Source organism: Pseudorasbora parva, chromosome 11, assembly GCF_024679245.1.
Source record: "Pseudorasbora parva isolate DD20220531a chromosome 11, ASM2467924v1, whole genome shotgun sequence".
NCBI classification, from domain to species: Eukaryota; Metazoa; Chordata; class Actinopteri; order Cypriniformes; family Gobionidae; genus Pseudorasbora; species Pseudorasbora parva.
In genome coordinates this window covers 11,597,443-11,617,807 of record NC_090182.1, presented here as the reverse complement: position 1 = coordinate 11,617,807, position 20,365 = coordinate 11,597,443, and the positions used below count along the sequence as shown (strand labels likewise).

General features: G+C 39.0%; 1 protein-coding gene across 5 annotated transcripts in view; it reads right to left on the bottom strand.

Annotated features, from left to right (window-relative positions):
• ppp3cb (protein phosphatase 3, catalytic subunit, beta isozyme) overlaps positions 1 to 20,365 on the bottom strand; it is a 65,694-nt gene that overhangs the window by 26,898 nt on the left and 18,431 nt on the right. For 3 of the 5 annotated variants that reach the window (XM_067457062.1, XM_067457058.1, XM_067457061.1), the window contains exons 2-3: positions 6,933 to 7,157; positions 22 to 146 (exon numbers count right to left, since the gene is read on the bottom strand). In XM_067457062.1, coding sequence (XP_067313163.1) covers positions 22 to 146; positions 6,933 to 7,157 — 350 coding nt within the window. The remainder of the gene's footprint in view (positions 1 to 21; positions 147 to 6,932; positions 7,158 to 20,365) is intronic. The other 2 variants (XM_067457060.1, XM_067457063.1) reach the window with 1 other exon arrangement.

Genomic DNA, 20,365 nt, shown 5'->3' with positions numbered 1-20,365 from the left:
AGAACCCTAGGGCACACTTACCTCAATACTGAAGTACCCTCGGTCCACGTAGTCCCCTAGAAACAGGTACCTCGTTGTCGCAGGAGACCCACCAACCTCAAATAACTTCATCAAGTCAAAGAACTGCCCGTGGATATCACCACACACTGCAAAAACACAAAAAAGATCGGCATTAGCTGAAGGAAACACTAGTGCTTGCTTCAAGAAGAAGTGCAATAGTGAAAATTATTTTGATTTGAATAGTTGTTGAAATAAATATAGAAAGAGCCCATCACAATTCAGCTCACAAATATTACAGTGACATCGTTTTATACAGTTAGTTATCAATCTAAATAAAAGACATGATACTAAAACATCCCCATCAAGGGATGTTTCACCCCCAAAAATTTCACCCCATAATTTACTCGTCTACACGTCGTTCTAAACCTGTAAGACTTGAAAGCTTTCTGTCCCTCCATAGACAGCTATACAACTAAATAATAACTAATAAAGGCCTTCTGTTTGTGTTAGAAAAATATCCATATTTAAAACGTTATAAAGTAAAGTTCCGGCCAATCGCATTCCGTGGAAAAAGTGTTGAAATTGCTTCTCGCCAGTGTTGCCAACTCTCGCGAAACAAACAAGCCCAATATGAATATATTTATGATCAATTATTTTGTATCAGTAAATGGGCCTGCAACATATTAAACTGAAACCTCTCGGAGTTTGAAAAGCAAAAACAGATGTGATTTTACAAAAATCAGCAAATTGCAATAAAGGACCGGTAATATCCTCCGATCAGCTGTGAACAGAATAGGTTTGGAGATGGAAAAGGAGAAAAAGTGACATGAAGGCCAATTATAGAAACCCAGAGTCGGAAATGGTGCACAGTGAGTAGTGAACACACACACACTGCAAACAGTGAAAAAGACAAGCCCTGCATCTCAATGTGCATCTGCACTAAATAGTATTGAAAATATCGCATTTAGGATGGATAGTATGCACATTGGGACGCAGGCAAGCACTAAGGGCTGCAATATAGCCACATATTTATGATAAAATACATTCAAACCATATACTGTCATTATTAGTATACCTGTTTTTTTTTAGTATATCCTGTGATGATAAATACATTATAAAAATCTTTTTTAAATTAAATGAGGTGCCTCTCCTTTCTGTTTCTCTCCATCTCTGTACATCTCTGCTGGTGACATTGTTTGTGAAAATGTATACGCCTATTTATGTCTACTAACTTTCACTACATTTATTATAATGTCACATGCCTGCACGTTGAACGTGATTTCTCTTCAATGCTGACGAATTACGCTACAGCACTTGTATCATTGCACTGATTGGCTATTAGCTGTGAAAAGAGTCTCAGTCAATGTATTGGACCAACCAGCGACCAACTGTAAAGAAACAAAGTTGCTTGTCATGTTTTCCTAACAAGCAACCATATTTTTTTTTAAATAAGCCAAAAAAACACAACCCGCGAGGCCACGACACATGATTTTTTTCAAATGACTTGCCAAAAAAAGAAGCCCAAAGTTGCGAATTATATGCTGACTTGCAACTATGCCTCTCACTGTTCAAAATGCTTACTCTATGTCTGACGAGCGTCACTGGTAGCGTAAGCTTTTTGAACGGCAGAGGCACTTTCAACACTTTTTCCTATATTTCTATAGGGTACAGGTCAGGGACTGGGACGGCCATGGCAGAAGCTTCCTTTTGTGTTCAGTTACACATTTTTGTGTTGATTTTGATGTTTATTTTGGATAATTGTCCTGATGGAAGATCCGACCAGAGCTCATTATAACATTTATAGCAGAAGCGGTCAGGTTTTGATTTTTTTTATCTTTTGGTATTTGTTAGAATCCATGAGACCATGTATCTGAACAAGAAGTCTAGGACCTCCAGCATAAAAATAGGCCCACAACATTAAAGATCCAGCAGTATATTTCACTGGACATGAGGTACTTTTATCCCAGTTTGCACCAATCCCATCTGGCGAGTTTGCTGCCAAAAATCTCTTTTTATAGTTTCCTCTGACCACAGAACCAGGTCCCTTTCGAAGTTCCAGTCGTGTCTGACAAATGAATATGCTGGAGTTTGTTTCTGGATGAGCAAGAAGGATTTTTCTTGAATCCCTCCCAAACAACATGTGGTTTTATTTCATTTATTTAGTTTTATTTAGTTTTACTCAAACTCTCCTATTTGCCTTGCTTTAGGACGATATAGACACATGTCCTGTGGCATATTCAGTGGTTTTACTCATAGTGATAAATGATTAAGGGAATTTGGCCTTTTTGTTTCCTCATATTTATACTCCTGTGAAACAAGGCGTCATAGCTAGACAATTTCACGTTCCTAGTTTTAATATTAATGGGAATATACTTCAGAGATGTTTTTGCAAATATTTTGAATCATAAATCAAAAGGATAAACGATGCAGATTTATTTTTACAGCCATCTTCGATCATATTTACCAGGTGTGCCAATAATTCTGACCAGGGGCCTCATTTATAAAACTTTGCGTAGATTTCATCCTCAAAGTGTACGTACAAAAGCTAGATTTTGCGTACACACAAAAAAAATCAGATTTATAAAACCATGCGTATGCCAGAACCTGTGCAAAACTCCCTTTATAAATCACAGCCAGCAGCAGATTGTGCGTATGTGCTTCTCCACCCTGACTCCTCCCCGAAATCCCCATATATGGAGCTTACAACACCTAGTTTTACTATGCATGACCTCATCTGCATATCATTTGCATGCATATTCCCATCCACGTGACACCATGTTTAACACTGTCAAAGGTAAAATACTTTTTTTATGCTGTAGAATAAATATATCAAAATAACCATAAAAACAGAAATAAATAAAGTGTTATTTTAGGCTAATTAAAAATATTTTGTTAATTTCGTTAATTTTAAACACTTCAAATCAAATAAAATTCATGCAGTTTTGCTGATAATGTCCCTAGATGAAAACTCATTCTCTCCTTATTCTGCCATTGGCATAGTTTTCCAGTAGCCTGACGTGGTCATACTCAATTCTAGTCAGAATATGAGTCTGAAACTGCTCCATTAAGCTGTAATTATGGGGCGTGTTTCAACCGAACCAGGAAAGACATCATTTGGACAGACCTACAACCAATCAGAGCAACGAAGCGACGCATTGACAAATGTCAACAGAGCTCAACTGCACTGTGTGGCCAAGTCCGCGTTTTTTCCCCTGCAGGTTGTTTTCTATGTCCGCGGGTTGAAGCGACTATTATGTGATATACAGACCCATGAGTGCGAATTTTAACAGGCAACCTTGCCAAAATAACACACATTTTACCCCCCAAACGCCATTTTCCCCCTGGAGAACCCCCCGAGAATCTATTGTTTAGGGCTAGTAGTTGGCGGATTTTGTTGTAAAAACTTGGCAACCCTATCTGCACGTGCGCTGGTATCCGGCTGGAATACACGATCTTTGCCGGTGTTGTAAAAAAATACAATAATTAAACGATACACAGAGTACTTGCCCAACATGATCATCATTTCTGAGAGAAATTGTGAAGGTGAATGCAGACACAAACAAGCTCTCCGTTTAGGATTCGAAAAAATATAATCCAAGCCCCTTTGATGACGTGCATGATTACGCTACTGTTGATCATCTGTCCGTCATCGTCTAAAGCCCGCCCTGATGATTTCATTGGTCTGAACAGTTTCTGTTCGGGGATAATTACTCCTCTATGGAGCAAGGCCAGACCGAAATGCCCAACCTAAAAATGTTGTGGGCAGGGCTAGGTTCGGCTGGCATCCAGGCTAGTTTTCCAGCAGTGCCAGCGTATCCATCATACAACATGCACGTAAGTGTTGCTGCAGTAGGCTATTTATGTTTTCAGCGATCAGATTTAATCATTTACACCTTATTACATTAATCACATTATGATAGGCCTACATCCATTTAAGAATGGAAGTGAAAGAAATGAAATTTACGTACTTTCAGCATTTAGTTCCTTTTATGTCTTTAAACTAAACATGCATGTATGTATCTTTAGGACCCATAATGGTGATTTGATGTTATTTGTAATTTTTGTTGTAATCGAGACCTATGAGCAGCTTGTAAATATTGTAAATATTGAAATATGTCAAAGTAAATTTTGCCATTTTGCACAGGGTTAATTCCCTTTATGAATTATGTAGTCCTAACTCACCATCAGTGTCGCCGAACTGCTTTGTCTTCAAAATGTCCGTACGCATCGGTCAGAGTTTGTGTGTAGGTGCGCATATTTTCACGTCAAGTTTTTCTTTATAAATCCCACCTTTTGTGCAGGAACTGGCGTACGCATGTTTTCAGCCCCGTTTTGTGCGTACGCAAGCTTTATAAATGAGGCCCCAGGGCTGTAATTCCCCAATTTTAACGTCCTATTATATTAAACCATTTAGATTTGATAATATTGCTAATTTAGCAATATTATCAAATCTAAATGGTTCCTGCATTAAATACATTTGCAAAATATGGTTATTTTGTGTCTGACTATGGTAGCAGAAGTCAATAGTTACAGCTGACAATCTGTTTGAAACCACTGAAACCAAACATCTTGTATATTAAGACGGAAAGGAAAAAGCTGTGTACATGCTCATAGAAGGATCACCATCCTAACTAAAACGTGTGTGTATCTGTGATAAAGACACAGATAGAGAAAGATAACAGAAGATATGGTGAGTGTTGTTTTATATCTAATGAAGAGAGCTATCTAATTGGAGCTATTCTCAAAGGAGTGTGTGTTCCCAATGGGAGGTCAAAGGGTTAAAGGCCACAAGGTCTGGAATGACTGAAAGCACACAAAGCTAACTATCTCTTTCTATCTGTAATGGGTTCCAGGGAATTAAATCAGTTATCCAGCGAGCCATTAATTTTTAATGACTCCTGTGAGTGAAATTCACTAGGCCACCAGCTGATGAGGGTTCAGAAATGCATGCTGGGAAAGAGGGAGAGGTTCGGTCTCAGGTGTGAGGCCAACGCGAGCCGGGAAAGGTCCCCGCGGTTAGCTTCTCTGCCTGCTAAATGACGGCTTCTTCATAGCTGAGAAGCAACGTCTTTGTCCTGTGTCAGACCTGCTGAACCTCACTTTGACTCATGGGAAATTAAAGTCTCTAGGTGCATTATCTGACCTCTCCTAAAAATATCATTTATTCTCCAATGTTGTCTCAGGCTGTATTTTTTTCAAAGGCGAGAGATGTATCTGTAATTGTGTTTCACCACAGAGAATTATATAAATATATGATTGTGCATGTGCATATCTTAAACGTACCGTTGTTAGTCTCTAGAGATGTATTTTGCACATATTACATATTCATATTACAGTAGGCTTATAGACCCTTTTACAGCCCACGTGATCAAAGAGTTGCGCGCACATTTTGGCAACGGAAGTGTTGTTCCCAAGTGGTTCTACCGCGTTAGCAACTCCGAAAGTTTATCAAAACGGTTTCCCAGCATCAAAATGTCTGGCTGTTGCGTTTTCAGTTTCACGAATCGCTATTCCACCAAAGGGCTTAAGTTTAATAGGATTCCGACAGGATCACGGCCGTTTCAGAAGAACCGGCGGTACCTGTGGCTGCAGGCGATTAAACGCATTGATTGGAACGAGGACATAAAAATGCTCGCATAAAAAAATTACATTTGTAAAACATATACTGCACTTGAAACGTAATGCTTTATAATAAACCTCTCAACATTGGCTGCCACTGGTGTGTATAATGTACCCCCCACCCCAGATTAATAATCACAGTACCTATCAATTTCATTTGTAATGATTTTATTAATTGTTTAATTGCAAAATAACCATCTGAGAAATGTATGCAAGCAAAATAGTTGCTATAAAGTACTATAGCATTACAAAATTAAACAGAAGTGTGTCGACACATATGAATCAATAACAACATAAAATGTAAGGAAAAGGATAAATGTATGTCTGTGTGAAGAATAAGAATAAATGTAGAAAATTGTATTCTGTACATGCCCACAGACAACGTATTCATAAGCATCCAGTGATTTATATGCTTGTCTCGGGTGTACACGCTCGGTTTCTCGACTAAATACGTATATATCTGACCACTAAGTTATATCTGGCCATCTGCTAACGTCTTCAATCCACTCCACTATAGTACACAGATCTGGTAGCCGAATACCATTTGATAAAGTCAACTTTTTAAAATAACTTTCTCGGTTTGTGTTGCTTAATCCGCTCACGTAGCTTGACATGCTGCTGATTCTCGCCACAGTTTGTTGCCAAAATGTGCGCGCATACGTTGCTACATCATTATTGTATACAAACAGTAAAAGGGTCTATATGCTGGGTTGTTTTAACCCAAATTTGAGTCAAATATGGACAAACCCAACCGTTGGGTTACATTTTTCAATTTTTAACTCAACAGTGGGATTTGTCCATATCTGACCCAAATTTTGGTTAAAACAACCCAGTATTTTTTAGAGTGTATCTTTTAATCCTCTGACGCGTGAATCTCAAAGGACAAAATATCTTAAAGTTTTAAGTTACACATCTGTCCACTGCGATAGAACACAAAAGTTATTATTCAGCAATGCATCGGCTATCAAAAATCCAAGGACATGCACAAATGTTTGGTGTCTCTTATGAAGCCTCTTCTGCTCCCCCAGGCTGCATTTATTTGATCATAAATACAGTACAAACTGTTTTCTATTTTAATATTTTTCAAATGTAATTTATCCTTCTGATGCAAAGCTGAATTTTCATCATCATAACCCCCCAGTCTTCAGTGTCACATGATCCTTCAGAAATCTTTCTAAAATGCTGATTTGCTGCTCAAGAAACATTTCTTATGATTATCAATCAACCTTCAATGACCATATATGTTGTTAATATAATAACAATATGTTTTGATCCACAGATCATGCCCTCTTTTCTTGTTAGAGATCACTAACCTGTGACAGGGGCCTCTATGTCCAGCATGGTCTTCTCTTGGCGCAGGATGGCGGCCCCCTCGTTGATGACACGCAGGGCGACGGGCTCCTCCACGCGGCCCTCTTTAGTGAGGTGAGCCTTCAGCAGGTCCACACGCGGTTTACCCTCACAGTCGAACACCTCTCGCATGCTTAACCTGTGGCTCAGCGGAAACGGCACCGCTGCCGAGAGAGAAAGAGAAGAACCTAGTAAATGATGTAGAAAACCAAGAGGGAACAAGATTACAAAAAACATCCATTGTAAAGTGACACATTCAGAATGCTGAACAAACTTCTGAATTCAGCTAGCATTCAGGCCAGAACGCACAAGACATACTTAATGACACCCTTTTAGAGGGCTTTCAGACGACTTTGACTTTTGACCAGGCGTACAATTTTTGCCTTGTGGATGAAAGAACAATGACTAGAAAGTCAACATACGGTAATTCAATTTTGGCATATTGCAATATTTACTATAAATGATTTATCCATGCATATCCTCAAGAACCAATGAGGTTCATTCTTGTGTTACGCAGCATGTTTGAGCTTCATCAAGAACTAATGAGGTTTTTTCTTGTGTGTCAAACAGGTTCTGTTGAGCTTTTGTTTGTGTCCACTGATCAATGTTTATATATATTAATAAAAAAAAACTAAATTAAATCTGTTCATCAAATTATGTTGAAAAGGAAATGAGAGAAAAAGTCTGTAAAAAGGTGAAATGAGTAAAATGAGTAAAAAATGAGCAAAAATGTGGCAAAGTGTTACCGGGCAACAGCAGCCAGAGGTTGGCATGCCACCAGTGAAGCGCATCACACACACACACACACACACACACACACGCACTCACACACACACACACACACACTGAGTCATAGCAGCCCACATGCTAACCCATTTCTACATCCAAAAAATGTGTTTTCAAAAACTTATTTTTCAGCCTGTACTCAAGAGTTCGAGCCGTGCAGACATGCTGCATCCAAAACAGTAACTGTGAAGATGAATTCAGTCAGATAGCATTTAAATATTTCAAAACACATTCAGCATCATTTCATATACAAAGCAAAGTTTCATTGCTCAGAGTTTACTTTTTTTGTTAAATTGAAGTCAATTCTGACTCAGATGTTTTTTCTAATATTCATTGGGAGAAATAAAAATAGACACAAATGAAACAAAGGTTGACAGAGAAAGTATAGGGCTATAAAAATGAAATTGGATCGTAAAGTTCAGATCATTTGTTCTTAGGGTGTTCACACTTGGCAGGTTTTGTTTGATTAAAATGAACGCTGGTGTGATTGCTCTGTTAGTGCGGTTAATTTGATCAAAGGCCCCTGATATACTCACAGAAAAGTTTTTTCATTCTTCATTTAGGGGTAAAACGAAGTTCAAAATACGTGACCAGGATATTTTATATATATATAGGACAAATACTGTTAGGGAACATCTGTAAATGTAAATGTGTGCTGCACGCTTTCCTCTCAATAACAAAATAACACAACAAAATTGAGAAAACGGCTAGCATTTTTTAATAAAGCATTAGAAACGCATCTGATCATAACAACTTGGATATAGATGCATAAACGCTGCAATTCGGCACTCTATTAAAGTCGCGTCACGTTTATTTATTTAGCACTTTATACAATAGATTGCTTAAAATCAAGCAGCTTTACCTTATGAAACATGGTAAAAGTGTCAGTCTCATTTCAATAGAAGTACAACTTCATTTTGTACTATAATGCAGCTCTGATCTGATCTCAACAGAAATTAACCAGAAAAGTTTTCCAATGCGAAAGAAGGCGTAGAATCTACACACACCTACCTATTACGTTGTAACACTTTTTCAAAGAAAGAACAAGATGATTTCAAAATAAAACTGGATTTATTAAATAACTCGAATAATAATGCAAACAATGATCCAACAATACGAAATGGCGTGTTACGCACAACCAATACTGGGCAATGAGTGATATAACCAGGGGAACGTAAATAGACAGAGATGATGAACTTAACAATAAGCAGCTGTAATGATTATTCAGTGTCCATAGAAACAAATTTGGCAGGAAACTAAGACAAAAGAGAACGTAACTGAAAATAACATACTGATGTCCATGAAAATAAAAACTGAACAGAGCCATGACTTTACGCCCCCTCTCGGAAGGCGCAATCTCGTGCTGTAACAGTTGAGATGAGGGAAGGAGGGTGAGGGGTTTGGAGGTGGACGAGGAGCCGACGAAGGGCTGATGAAACAAGCAGGCGAAGAGCTGATGAAAGCAGGCAGAACAGACCATGGAGGCGATGATGAAGGAAGAAGCCATAGGGATGATGAGAGGTGTGGCCGGGTGGTACTGACCCAGAGCACAGCCTAGATGAAATCCCACGGCGGAGTCGATGGAGGGTAGCCTAGAAATCTAGACGCTCCCTAGCGGCAGCAAATCTAATTTGCCGCGAGTGTCGTCTAGCAACTCTCAATTCACTTCTGAGCTGTAAACGGCAAACACTGGTCGCGCCAATCACATCGTGTATAGAGTCGGTGGGCGGGGCTTAATCTAATGAAGGCCGAGTTGTACGTGCGTGCTTCTAGTAAACACAGAAGCTGGCGAACAGCTGTCTTTCGATTCAGCTTTGACCAAGACTCTGGAAGACTTGGAGTTAAGCTTAGTGTTGGGCGATATGCCTAATTTTCCAATCGTCTTATCGTCAGCCTGTGAGATCGCCGATATGCGATCTTATCGCGTCGGGGCGGAGCATTCAGTGGCACTGGCATAACTTTGTTTTAAAAAGTGGGTGGGACAGTCTCACGAAAATGCGTATAGTACGAGTGTGCAATCTCGTGGAATGTATACGTCAAAATGAGCTTTGGCTTACAAATGGTAGGCTACGCAGTTTTTTGTGTGCATATGATACACACTTTATGGCGTATTATAAGGGGATGCATCTAAACACAATATAGCGTTAGTGTCCAGATTTTTCACGTGAATAAAGGCATAGATTTGCACACTTTAAATCCTCGTATTTTTTCTCATTAAAACCGAATATCATCAGTGATTGTACATGAAGAGCAGGGACAGTTTTTGTGCATTTTGTTTCGTGATTTTACCGGAACGAATACAAAAGTTAGATTAAAGTGCTCTGCACATGCACGAGCCACGAGAGAAATCTGCAGCACTGAAAACAGCGGCAACGAGCGCCAGATCGCCTCTTATTTAACAAACGAAATTATGCTCTTCTAGTTAACCATGTGTTGTGTTTGTATTAGTTAGGTTCATCCGTGAAGCAATCCGTGTGCAACTGGTCGGCTGTTGCATACCACAAACACACCTTATTTATTAATTATTTTTTATTTAAAATCCAAAAGTTTTTACTGAACATGGCTCGTCACTAGCCTACAGCATTTTATTCAATTAATTTATTCATATTTAGATTTAGCTCACACAAGTGGCAAAACATTTAAACATAGGTTATAGCCTAAATCACAAACATTTTAAATTAGAAACTTACAATAGGCTATTCAAAAACAGCCGACTCTCGTCTTTTCTTTCGTTTTTAAACCTTTTAAAGGAAATCCTGCAGTCTCGTTTCCTTGCTTAACTTGAGAAAAAAAGCCATGTGTTGACTTTGAAACAAGAGTAGGCCTATATTTTAAATTATACAATTTAAATAATAGCCTCCGTCAATAGCCTACCTGTTTATTTTAATGCGAACAATGTTCTGTCGTTTTAATGCAGCAACGCAGCGCAGCAAAAAATAGCCTCGGTACGAAAACGATCCGTGCACTGCTGCAGACGCACCGCTCCTGGAACGGACTGACGGACAGCATCCGCGTGCAGTATGAAAGCTGTCATCCGTTAACATGGGTACGGAAAAAAAGCAGACGGGGTATGTGTGAAACGGGCTCCATCGGAACGCGTGTTCAGTGCAGCGGGCAACATACTCCCCACCGCAACCTTCTCAAACCAGCTGGTTTTCTTTATACAAAACATTTTTGGGAATAGATACCTGAATTGCATAACAATAATTGTTGTCTTAATTGTTTCTGGCCTTGTGTTTGTTTTAGCAATAAGTTCATTCGAGTAGCCTATACATTTGAGGTGATTTAATTGTTTTGCCGTTTTATTTGAGTTCTTTCATTGTGTTTTTTATTTATTAAAGCCTATTTCGTTATTTATTATTTTTAGGCTACCGTCAACCTGGTGTCACAGCCTGTCTATTTTAATAAACTATTTATTTCTGTAGCCCATACAGCGGGCAAGGGCTGCACATTATTAGAAAATACATTGTCTGCTGACATTTAAGCATTTCACTGCACTTTAACAAGAAATCTTAGCTTAACGGCCAGTGCAATATTTTTTGTTCATTGTTGTTCCGTCGTTAAGTCGTTTGAAATAAAGCTGCTTTTACTTTTTGACTGATTGCTCTGTTCAAATGTATAGGCTATAGCCTATAATTATAATATAGCAATTTGTTATTGTATTATTATAAGTATAAAATAAATGTACATTTATGAAAAAAAAATGCTTTAGCCTGATGATGATGATGCCGTTTTCGCCGTGGCTTATGTGAATTTGTGAATATAGGGCTAGGTTGATCACCTTGCAATTAAATTCTGAAACTATGTAGTTTTTTCGTCTTTAAAAAAACTTTTTTTTTCACTGAAGAGTAACTCATTTTTACATTTTAAAAGCGTGTGGTGTTGCACTCGCAGTATATGCGGCACGTAGCCTGTGAGTGCAACACCACACGCTTTGATGTTGATGTGAATAGTAAGGCTAAGCAGAATAAGTACAATTAATGTAATGATGATGATAATAATAATAATAACTATGATCATAATATTTTCATTTAATAATAATTTTTATTTATTTATTATATTCATGGGGAACGAGCCAAATATCGCCTTGAAATCGCCAACAGCTTCAGCTTTCGGCGATCTCTCTGCCTATCGTCGATACACGATACTATCGTCTATCGGCACAACCCTAGTTAAGCTTTTCTCTGAAAAAAGAACGGGGCTGAAGTCATTCTTAAAAAAGGAAGATGTGTTCTGACTTTTGCCGACCGGATACATCGAAAGTTTAATCTGTCAACGAGCTCTGCTTCACCTTCATTGCTCTGGTTGGTGGTAGCGCTATCCTATCGCGTGAACGCCGTGCAGAAGGAGTTTGAAAGACAACCGTTTATCCCGCCCCTCGGATTGAGCCCTGTCAATGGTGAGTCTCCAGACCAAACATCTTGATGTGGGTCTGGCTTGTCAGGCTAGATGGAGGGAGGAGCCCGGATGGAAACTTGGTAGGCAACATCCAGGGGACAACAGACAGAAAGGGAGCCGTAGTTAGGGTAGCCCCAGGTGCAGATGGAGAGCCGATGGGCCAAGCAACACCGCTGGCACTGGAGACCAATGCAGAGCTGGAGTGATGAGCATCCGAAGAGAAACCTGAGTGCCAGAGGTCTAAGCTGGAATGATAGAGGATCAATGTGGAGCTGGAGGGAGCGTGGAGCCCGCTGGAGCCAAAGGTGTGCGGATGGCTTGTACCTCTGTGGAGCAGGCAAGCCGGCGGGACGAGGGAGCCTAGTGGAGCCGCAAGACCAAGGATCTCCGGTGGAGCAGAGGGTGGGAGGAGACAATGCGGAGCTGAAAAGTTGATGGGCCAAGGTGGAGTGAAGGGATCAGTGTCCGTAGACGGAGCCGCAGAATCATCTTGTTGCATGGCCTGAGGCTTAACCACATTAAAAGGCATCAAGGGAGAAGACAAAGAATTGCAGGAACTCCGCTTAGGCAGGGCTGAAGGATTAGCTAAACCCTGCACTGGAAGTGGGAGAGAAAGGCTGGGCGGGATCAATGGTAACAATTCAATGTTTCTACCGATGGATGACACAATCTCTATGCTGGATAGTACCAGCGGTGATGAAGGCATAGTTTCAATATAAGGCAAAGACACAGTCTTAGTGCTGGACAGGACCAGCAATAATGACGGTATGAGATATTCAGGATGAGGCAGCAGCACTTCAGAGTCCCTGTCGATAAGCCAGTCATTACCGGTTTCAATCTCCACCAATATTCCCTCTTAGACGGCTGTGGTCGGCCCATACCCCTGGTCAGACTCACGTTGGGGCTTCAGGTCCGGGGTGTTAGTTAGCGCTGTTGTCAAAGGCTCAGTATTCTCTGGGCTCGTCGTCTACATGGTGAAGGGTGATAATGGGTTGTGCTCTGGGGTTGGCTGTGGTCTGGATCGGGGGTAGACGTTCTCCAGGTCTACTGGAAGGTAGCAGTTAGCCCCGATCCAGAAGAGAGACTTTAAAGTCTCATCACTGAGGGCTGACTTTAAAGTGAGCAAACTGAAATGAAGGGCTGGCAAAGTGGATCGTAAAAAAAGTAATGTCCATAAAAGTAAACTTACTGAAAAGAACCGTGACGTACATAATCACCACAAACCAATGGTAGTACAAAGATGTTTACCAGCTGGAAAGCTTGCTTTAGCAAGCTGTTTCGAGCTCCAAACAAAGTTTGTTTGTTCTTCTTATAGTTTATAAAGTTTTAAATGTGTATATTTGTTTTACAAAAACCCATGGCTTTGCTTCAGAAGGCATTTATTAACCCACTAGAGTCATATGGATTAATTTTATGATGGATGTATGTGCTTCAAAAACTCTATTCAATGCCATTACAAAGCTGGGAAGAGCCAGGAAATTGTTTAATATAACTCACTGAAAGAAGTTATATACACGATGGATGGCTTGAGGGTGAGTAAATTATGGGATAATTTTCCTTTTTGGGTGAAGTAATTTCTCTTTATATAGAACTTTTTGGCATAAAGTGTTCTTTAAAATTGAGTCAAGAAGAACCCTAAGGGTTCTATGTAGAACCCCACTGAACCTTTATCTGCCATAAAAATCTTTCTCTGAGTTGGCATCCGAGTATGGTTCTGGTCAAATATATAGAGCATAGTTTAAGACACTGTTGAGATCTCTTCTAAAACACTCAAGTGTGCAAGATAACTAGGCAAAAACATCTGAAGCAGGAGATTCTTCATTTATTCTTCATTTAATCCCAATCCAGTTGAGGAAAAAACAGTTGAGCTATCAAAGAGATGTCACCTGTGATATTCCTTTCCTGCTGATAAGAGCATGATGACATCCACAGTGTGTTTGGACAAGCTTCAGAACGAGTCCTGAGAATCTGATCTGCTCTGTATATGATTTGCTATTGTATGTGTGTACAGTATGAGTGTGTGCGTGTCTTTATTTAGCTGTATGGGAGTATTATTGAAGTGCAGTATGCAGCAGAGATCTCTTACATAACACTGTTTCCTCAGGCAAGTGCACTGCTCTCTCTCACACAGACACACACACACACACACACACACACACACTGCCGACTCCACAAGCATTCACATGCACGTGATAAACGCACACAAACGCTCTTGAGAAGAGAAAAGAAATATGCACAACTCATACAAAATGCTCATAAATAAGCCAGACATGTGAATACAATTATTTTGTTGCATGCATTTTCCAAATATGTTTCAAAAAGACTCATAGGGAATCAGATGAAATGCAAAGCAAATAAAGATTTAAGGCTGCTGCTTCTCATATTGTTCTACTGAGAAAGAGACCGCAGTATTCTCGTGTGTGTCCTCTAGGGAGCTCAAAAACGTCTCAAACTGTGCTCAGATATACCAAGATACCAGAGATTTAATATGAGCTCTCATATATTTCTAATCAAATTATTCCAGGATAAAATGTTCTACCCTCATTATTTTTAGCTCTGTAATACTCAATGTCAACAGTTGTCTCATTTGTGTCTATTTTGATTTCTCCTAAGGAATTAAGGGAGAAACATCTTAGGTAAATCTGCTCTTAAAACGGTCATAATTGAAAATGTGCAAACTCTGAGCAATAACATTTTCCTCTGGGTATCTAAAACACTTAGAGCAACACAAACACATTTTTAGAGTATAGATATTTGCATATATTCCTTCTGAATAAGCACATACTGTACCCTGTCCTCTTTCTGAACATGAGCGTAATTACTGTTGTCATGGACACAGTCATACAGCGATGGGCGTCACACGCCCTCTCATGCTAATAAACACACATGTGGCGCATCTTTTCACATGTATTTCAATGTAAATAAACATATTGGATTATGAACCACAAGTATGAAATGAAACTCCATGAATCATTGATCAAAGAACGGAATAAACCCGTGTGAAACAATGTGAGCTAAATATAAACATGACGGTTGCAGAGACGAAGCACAGGCCTAAACAATAAACACAATAATAACACATAAATAAAATAAGCTGATAAATGGTTAAATGGTAAATTATTTAAATTTAAACTAAAATCAAAAGACAAAAATGTTAAATAATACATACATTTATCCTGCTTCTGTCACATTTTTGCAGTAACCAATCACAGACTGGCTTATCCACCCATTTGAAAATGGTCCTGCATTAAAGTACAAATATCTCATGTAGTCCCTTAATTAATGAGAAGTTAAAAAGCGTATAAAAGCACACACTCACACATTTTATATATATATATATATATATATATATATATATATATATATATATATATATATATATATATATATATATATATAAACAAATAGGCAAAATGCTGTTTAAAATATGACACGCAAGACATGGTATTGCTGTGTCAACAGTTGTGTTGGCCTTTGACCTCTGGTATGGAAAGTTAATATCAGCATTTCATGAATACTCGCTGTGCCTTTATTTTATTTCCTCTGTCAAACTTCATTCTTGCCCTTTCACAGCCTGTAAGCTCTCTGCATGTGTGTGTGTGTGATGGAGCAGGTCAGGGCAGGACAAGCAGTGGCAGTGTGAGGTCAGGATAAATGACCCACGTGTGAGAGCATGCGTGTGTGTGACACCCTCCAGCTGCTGAGACAGATGCTGAGACTCCTTTTGAATCTACTAGAGACTCAAGAAAACACACACCAGACCAAACACACAAACGCTCTGATCTGTCACTCACACTCAAATGCACACACACACACACACACACACACACACACACACACACACACACACACACACACACACACACACACACACACACACACACACACACACACACACACACACACACACACACACACACAAATACACTCACAAATGCATTTGCAAACAAACAAAAAACGTTTCTGCTCACCTCTCTTTTCTGACAGGTATTTCTGACTTCTGCCAAGTTTGGTTACCATAGCTTTCCCCTAGTCTGTCATTTACTCACTCTCATGTCATGTCAAACCTGTATGACTTACTTTCTTCCACTAAATAAAAAAGCATACAGTGACCATCAGATATAAAAAGCTTTAAAAAAAAAAAAGACAAAGAATGCACCATGTGGTTCCATTTGAGCTATTATTGTCTAAAGCTGTGTAACTTTTTAAACGATTTTCAGCCCCCTTTGTGTTGTTATAATGTTGGTTGTATATGTAAATGAAAATGAATGTATCTTGTTCATTTTAGCAAAAGATTTTTACAGCTCTGCAATGCACTGGACCCTTCACTGGAAACCAAAAGTAACTCATTCCCGAGTCGCGTTAAACATGTACTCTTTGAATTCTTGCACCTGGTAGCAATTACAAGTTGACACCATTATGACTAAAAGTTTGCTATGATTACAAAGTATTTCCTACTAAATCAAGGCGGTGTTTGACTCAGTGATCAAATATATCCATAGCAGACTGGTAGGAGTGCCCTTGGACGGCAACATGCCCAGTGCATTATGGGTGTTAACGTTTTCCAACCTATTTGGCCTAGTTTGGCTTATCTACTTTTATTGAAACCCCATTTTGCTCACAGTGAATGTACCCCTGTAATGTAAAATAGAGGGTATGCATCATCGTCACTTTCCCGCCAGAACACAGCCAGGACTGAGTGGCAGAAGAGCTGCTCCATGAATGGATTTAATAGAGGAAAATTTAAGTTAAAAAAAAATCTCGATATAGTGTTACTTACAACTTACCAAAGATCCAGTTATAGGATATTGACATGCAGCCAGGAATCATGTTTTCTTGACATTTCTGTCAGAAAACCTATCGTCAAAGATTATTGAAAATTAGCATAAAGTTTGGATTGGAGTTATGGTTCTGTTCTGGGAAAGAACTCCCTGCATATCCATGCAGCCTAGCATTGATAAGAGCGGGGAGAGCAGCAGTAACCTAGCCCGACAAACCAGACCCACATCAAGATGTTTGGTCTGCAAACTCACCATTGACAGCTCAATCCGAGGGGCGGGATAAACGGTTGTCTTTCAAACTCCCTCTGCACGCGATAGGATAGCGCTACAACCAACCAGAGCAACGTGAAGCGGAGCTAGTTGATATATTAAACATTCGCTGTATCCGGTCGGCAAAACTCCGAACACATCTTTCCCTTTTAAGAATGACTTCAGTGCCGATCTTTGTCCTTTTCTCAGAGAAAAGTTTAACTCCAAGTCTTCCAGAGTCGCGGTCAGAGCTGATTTGAAAAAGACCGCCGTTCACCAGTTTCTGTGTTTACTAGAAGCACGCAAGCGCAACTCGGCTGTCATTATGTTAAGCCCCGCCCACCGACTCTATACACGATGTGATGGCCCGACCAGAGTTTGGTTTTTACAGCTCAGAAGTGTATTGAGAGTTGCTAGACGACACTCGCGGCAGATTAGATTTGCTGCCGCTAGGGTGCGTCTAGATTTCTAGGCTAGCAATAACCCCCTCAGGGTAAACAAATGAGCTGGGAATGGAGGAGGGTAAATGAGCTCTGAGAGTGACCTGCTAGAACTGTTGCTATGCTTGATTCATATGAGCCTGATTTTGATACATATTTATCAATGTCAGTCATCACAATTTAGAGAGTGAATACCACATTTATATGCAGATGGGGCCTATGTATTGAAATGTGTATATGGTCACTTGTCAAGAATGGAAAACAAACGTTTTATTAAAATTCTGAACATAATTATTCTATACATCGCATAGACAGCCCGCAAAGAGCACTCCCTTTATAATCATTAAAAGTCAATCATTCAATAAATGCAATCTCATATAGTTCCATTTTATTAATCAGTGAAGCTGACTACACAATAAATCTCTTATCTACATAATGTCTACACTTAGAGAGGATTAGTGCATGTGCAGAACTCAGCACTACACCGGACAAAAACTCAAGCGGTGAGTGGATTCTGCTTCAACACCTGTGATTGGACATTGGGTTCAAGAAATCAACAAACATGTCTTTGATTGGCTACATTGCTCAACAAAGTGAAAAAAACTAATTGAGTCATTTGACAAACGCAAATACAGATACACACTAGATCTTTTGGCAACTCTTTCTGGCTAATTATATGAAATTACCATGAAGAACACCGATACTAGACCAGCAGTTATGGGCAGCTTTTTCCTCTAAAAGCAACCCGTATCAGAAGCAGCTGTGAAAACACCCCTCCAGTTTTATGGGAAACATTTTACTGTTTGATTGTGTCTGCTGTAGTACCAACCAAAATATATTTTTGCATTGATTTACTGCTGTTGTTCTTGCACCCTGTTTTCATAATACTGTTTTGATAATAACCAGATATACTGTTCTAAATTAAGATATAACATTATTTGGATTAGTATTGTGGTTGTCAAACATTAGTGAAACTGGTCAATATAATTTAGTTATACACTATCATTCAGAAGTTTGGTTTGGTAAGAACAATTTTTTTTAATTGTTATAATATTTCACAATATTATTGTTGTTTTTGTGATTTGATCAAACAAATGCAGCCTTGGTGAGCATTAGAGACTTTCAAAATCATTCAAATCATCTGCATATGAATAAAATGCATATGAAATAACACAAATTTGTAAATTTGACATTTGACTTCAGTGTCTGAATACATTTTGGGGCCACTGTATGCCAGTTAAACTTCTTTTGACTGGCAGTTATTTCAGTTCAATTTGTGCTGAAATAACAAGTCAGTGGATGACTCTGAGGAATGTGACAGTATGAGAGTAGAGGGGAGAGGAGCTCTCATAGAGCTCGGATCAAGAAGCTTAGGGATTGTCTGAAAAACTCACCACCAAGGTTGAATACTTAGATTTAGGGGTTTGTTGAAATACCTTATCTTCAAAGCACAGTTCACACTCACAAATTAAGAATCATCATTTACTCCAGCACATGTCGCTCCAAATTACTTTCTTCTCTGAAACACAAGAATAGATGCTTTGAGAAATGTATTTTCCCCCAAAGAATTAAAGTCAATGGTGCCCAATGTATGGATCCACTTTATTTAGCAAATATCGCAATATCTTATTTTGTTTTCCACAGAAGAAAGTATTTTTTTAGTCTTGATGTATGAATTTCAATGCATTGTATATGAAAATATCATATGTGTCCAAACACTTCATTTAAATTAATTCATCATCTTAATTTAGAACAGAATATCAGTTAAGCACAAAAAAAAAAAAACTTCTGCTGTCTTTCTTTGAAAGAACACTTGGTTTGATATTTTGCATGTAATGCAGGGACATTCACACTTAAAGTGACTGATGACAAAACTACACTGCACACTTACAATAAACAAGAATGTTATTGTCCATTAATGTGGATTCAAATTATTATCCTTCTTGGAATAGGCCTTAAAAATGATGAACCCATGTAAATCTGATGACGATTTAAATCCAAAACATTCTGTCTTTGTATTTAGCCTCTAACTAACTTTTTTGGGTTTTGTATAAGACAATTATAGCTCCTCTATGATATTCCTTTAAAATGACTTAAGTCCTTTTCTATTCAAAACAATGCACAATTTTCTTATCCTCTTAAAGATAAAGGTTCCAAAAGGAGATTTTCACAGCAAAGAACCGAGAACAGAGTTCTTAAAAAGAACCATTTTTTTTCTTAGTGTGAAATACATTTTTCATACTTTTTCCACTATTAATAACATTATGTGGAATGGAAAGATTCAATGGAACCAAATAACCTTTATGAAAGTAATAATTAAATATTAATGTAATGAACATAGTATAACAATAATGTGCAGGTGTTTGTTTGATAATATCTCTCCCTTTTATCTATTTTTTTTCTGTTTCTTTCTCTATCCTCCTGCTCCCAGTAGCCAACCTCACCTTGACTCTTTACAGTAGATACGCTCCTCTCAGAGTAACACTTACAAACGCCCGGCCCTCCCTCACACGTTCACAAGCGATGAAGAGGATTGTTCTGCGGATCCGTTGAGCCTGCTGGAGCCCCATCAGTGGTAACACAGATAATGGCCTAGAATCATACTTTGGGAAAGTAGGCCGCTGACAGGCTCGCGCTTGTTCCCGGACCCCAGAGGTACGAGGGGAGGGACTCATTCAGGTCACAGCTGTGCTAAAGCCTCTCTCACTCTTTCTCTCTCTCTCTCACTCTTTCCTTCCAGAC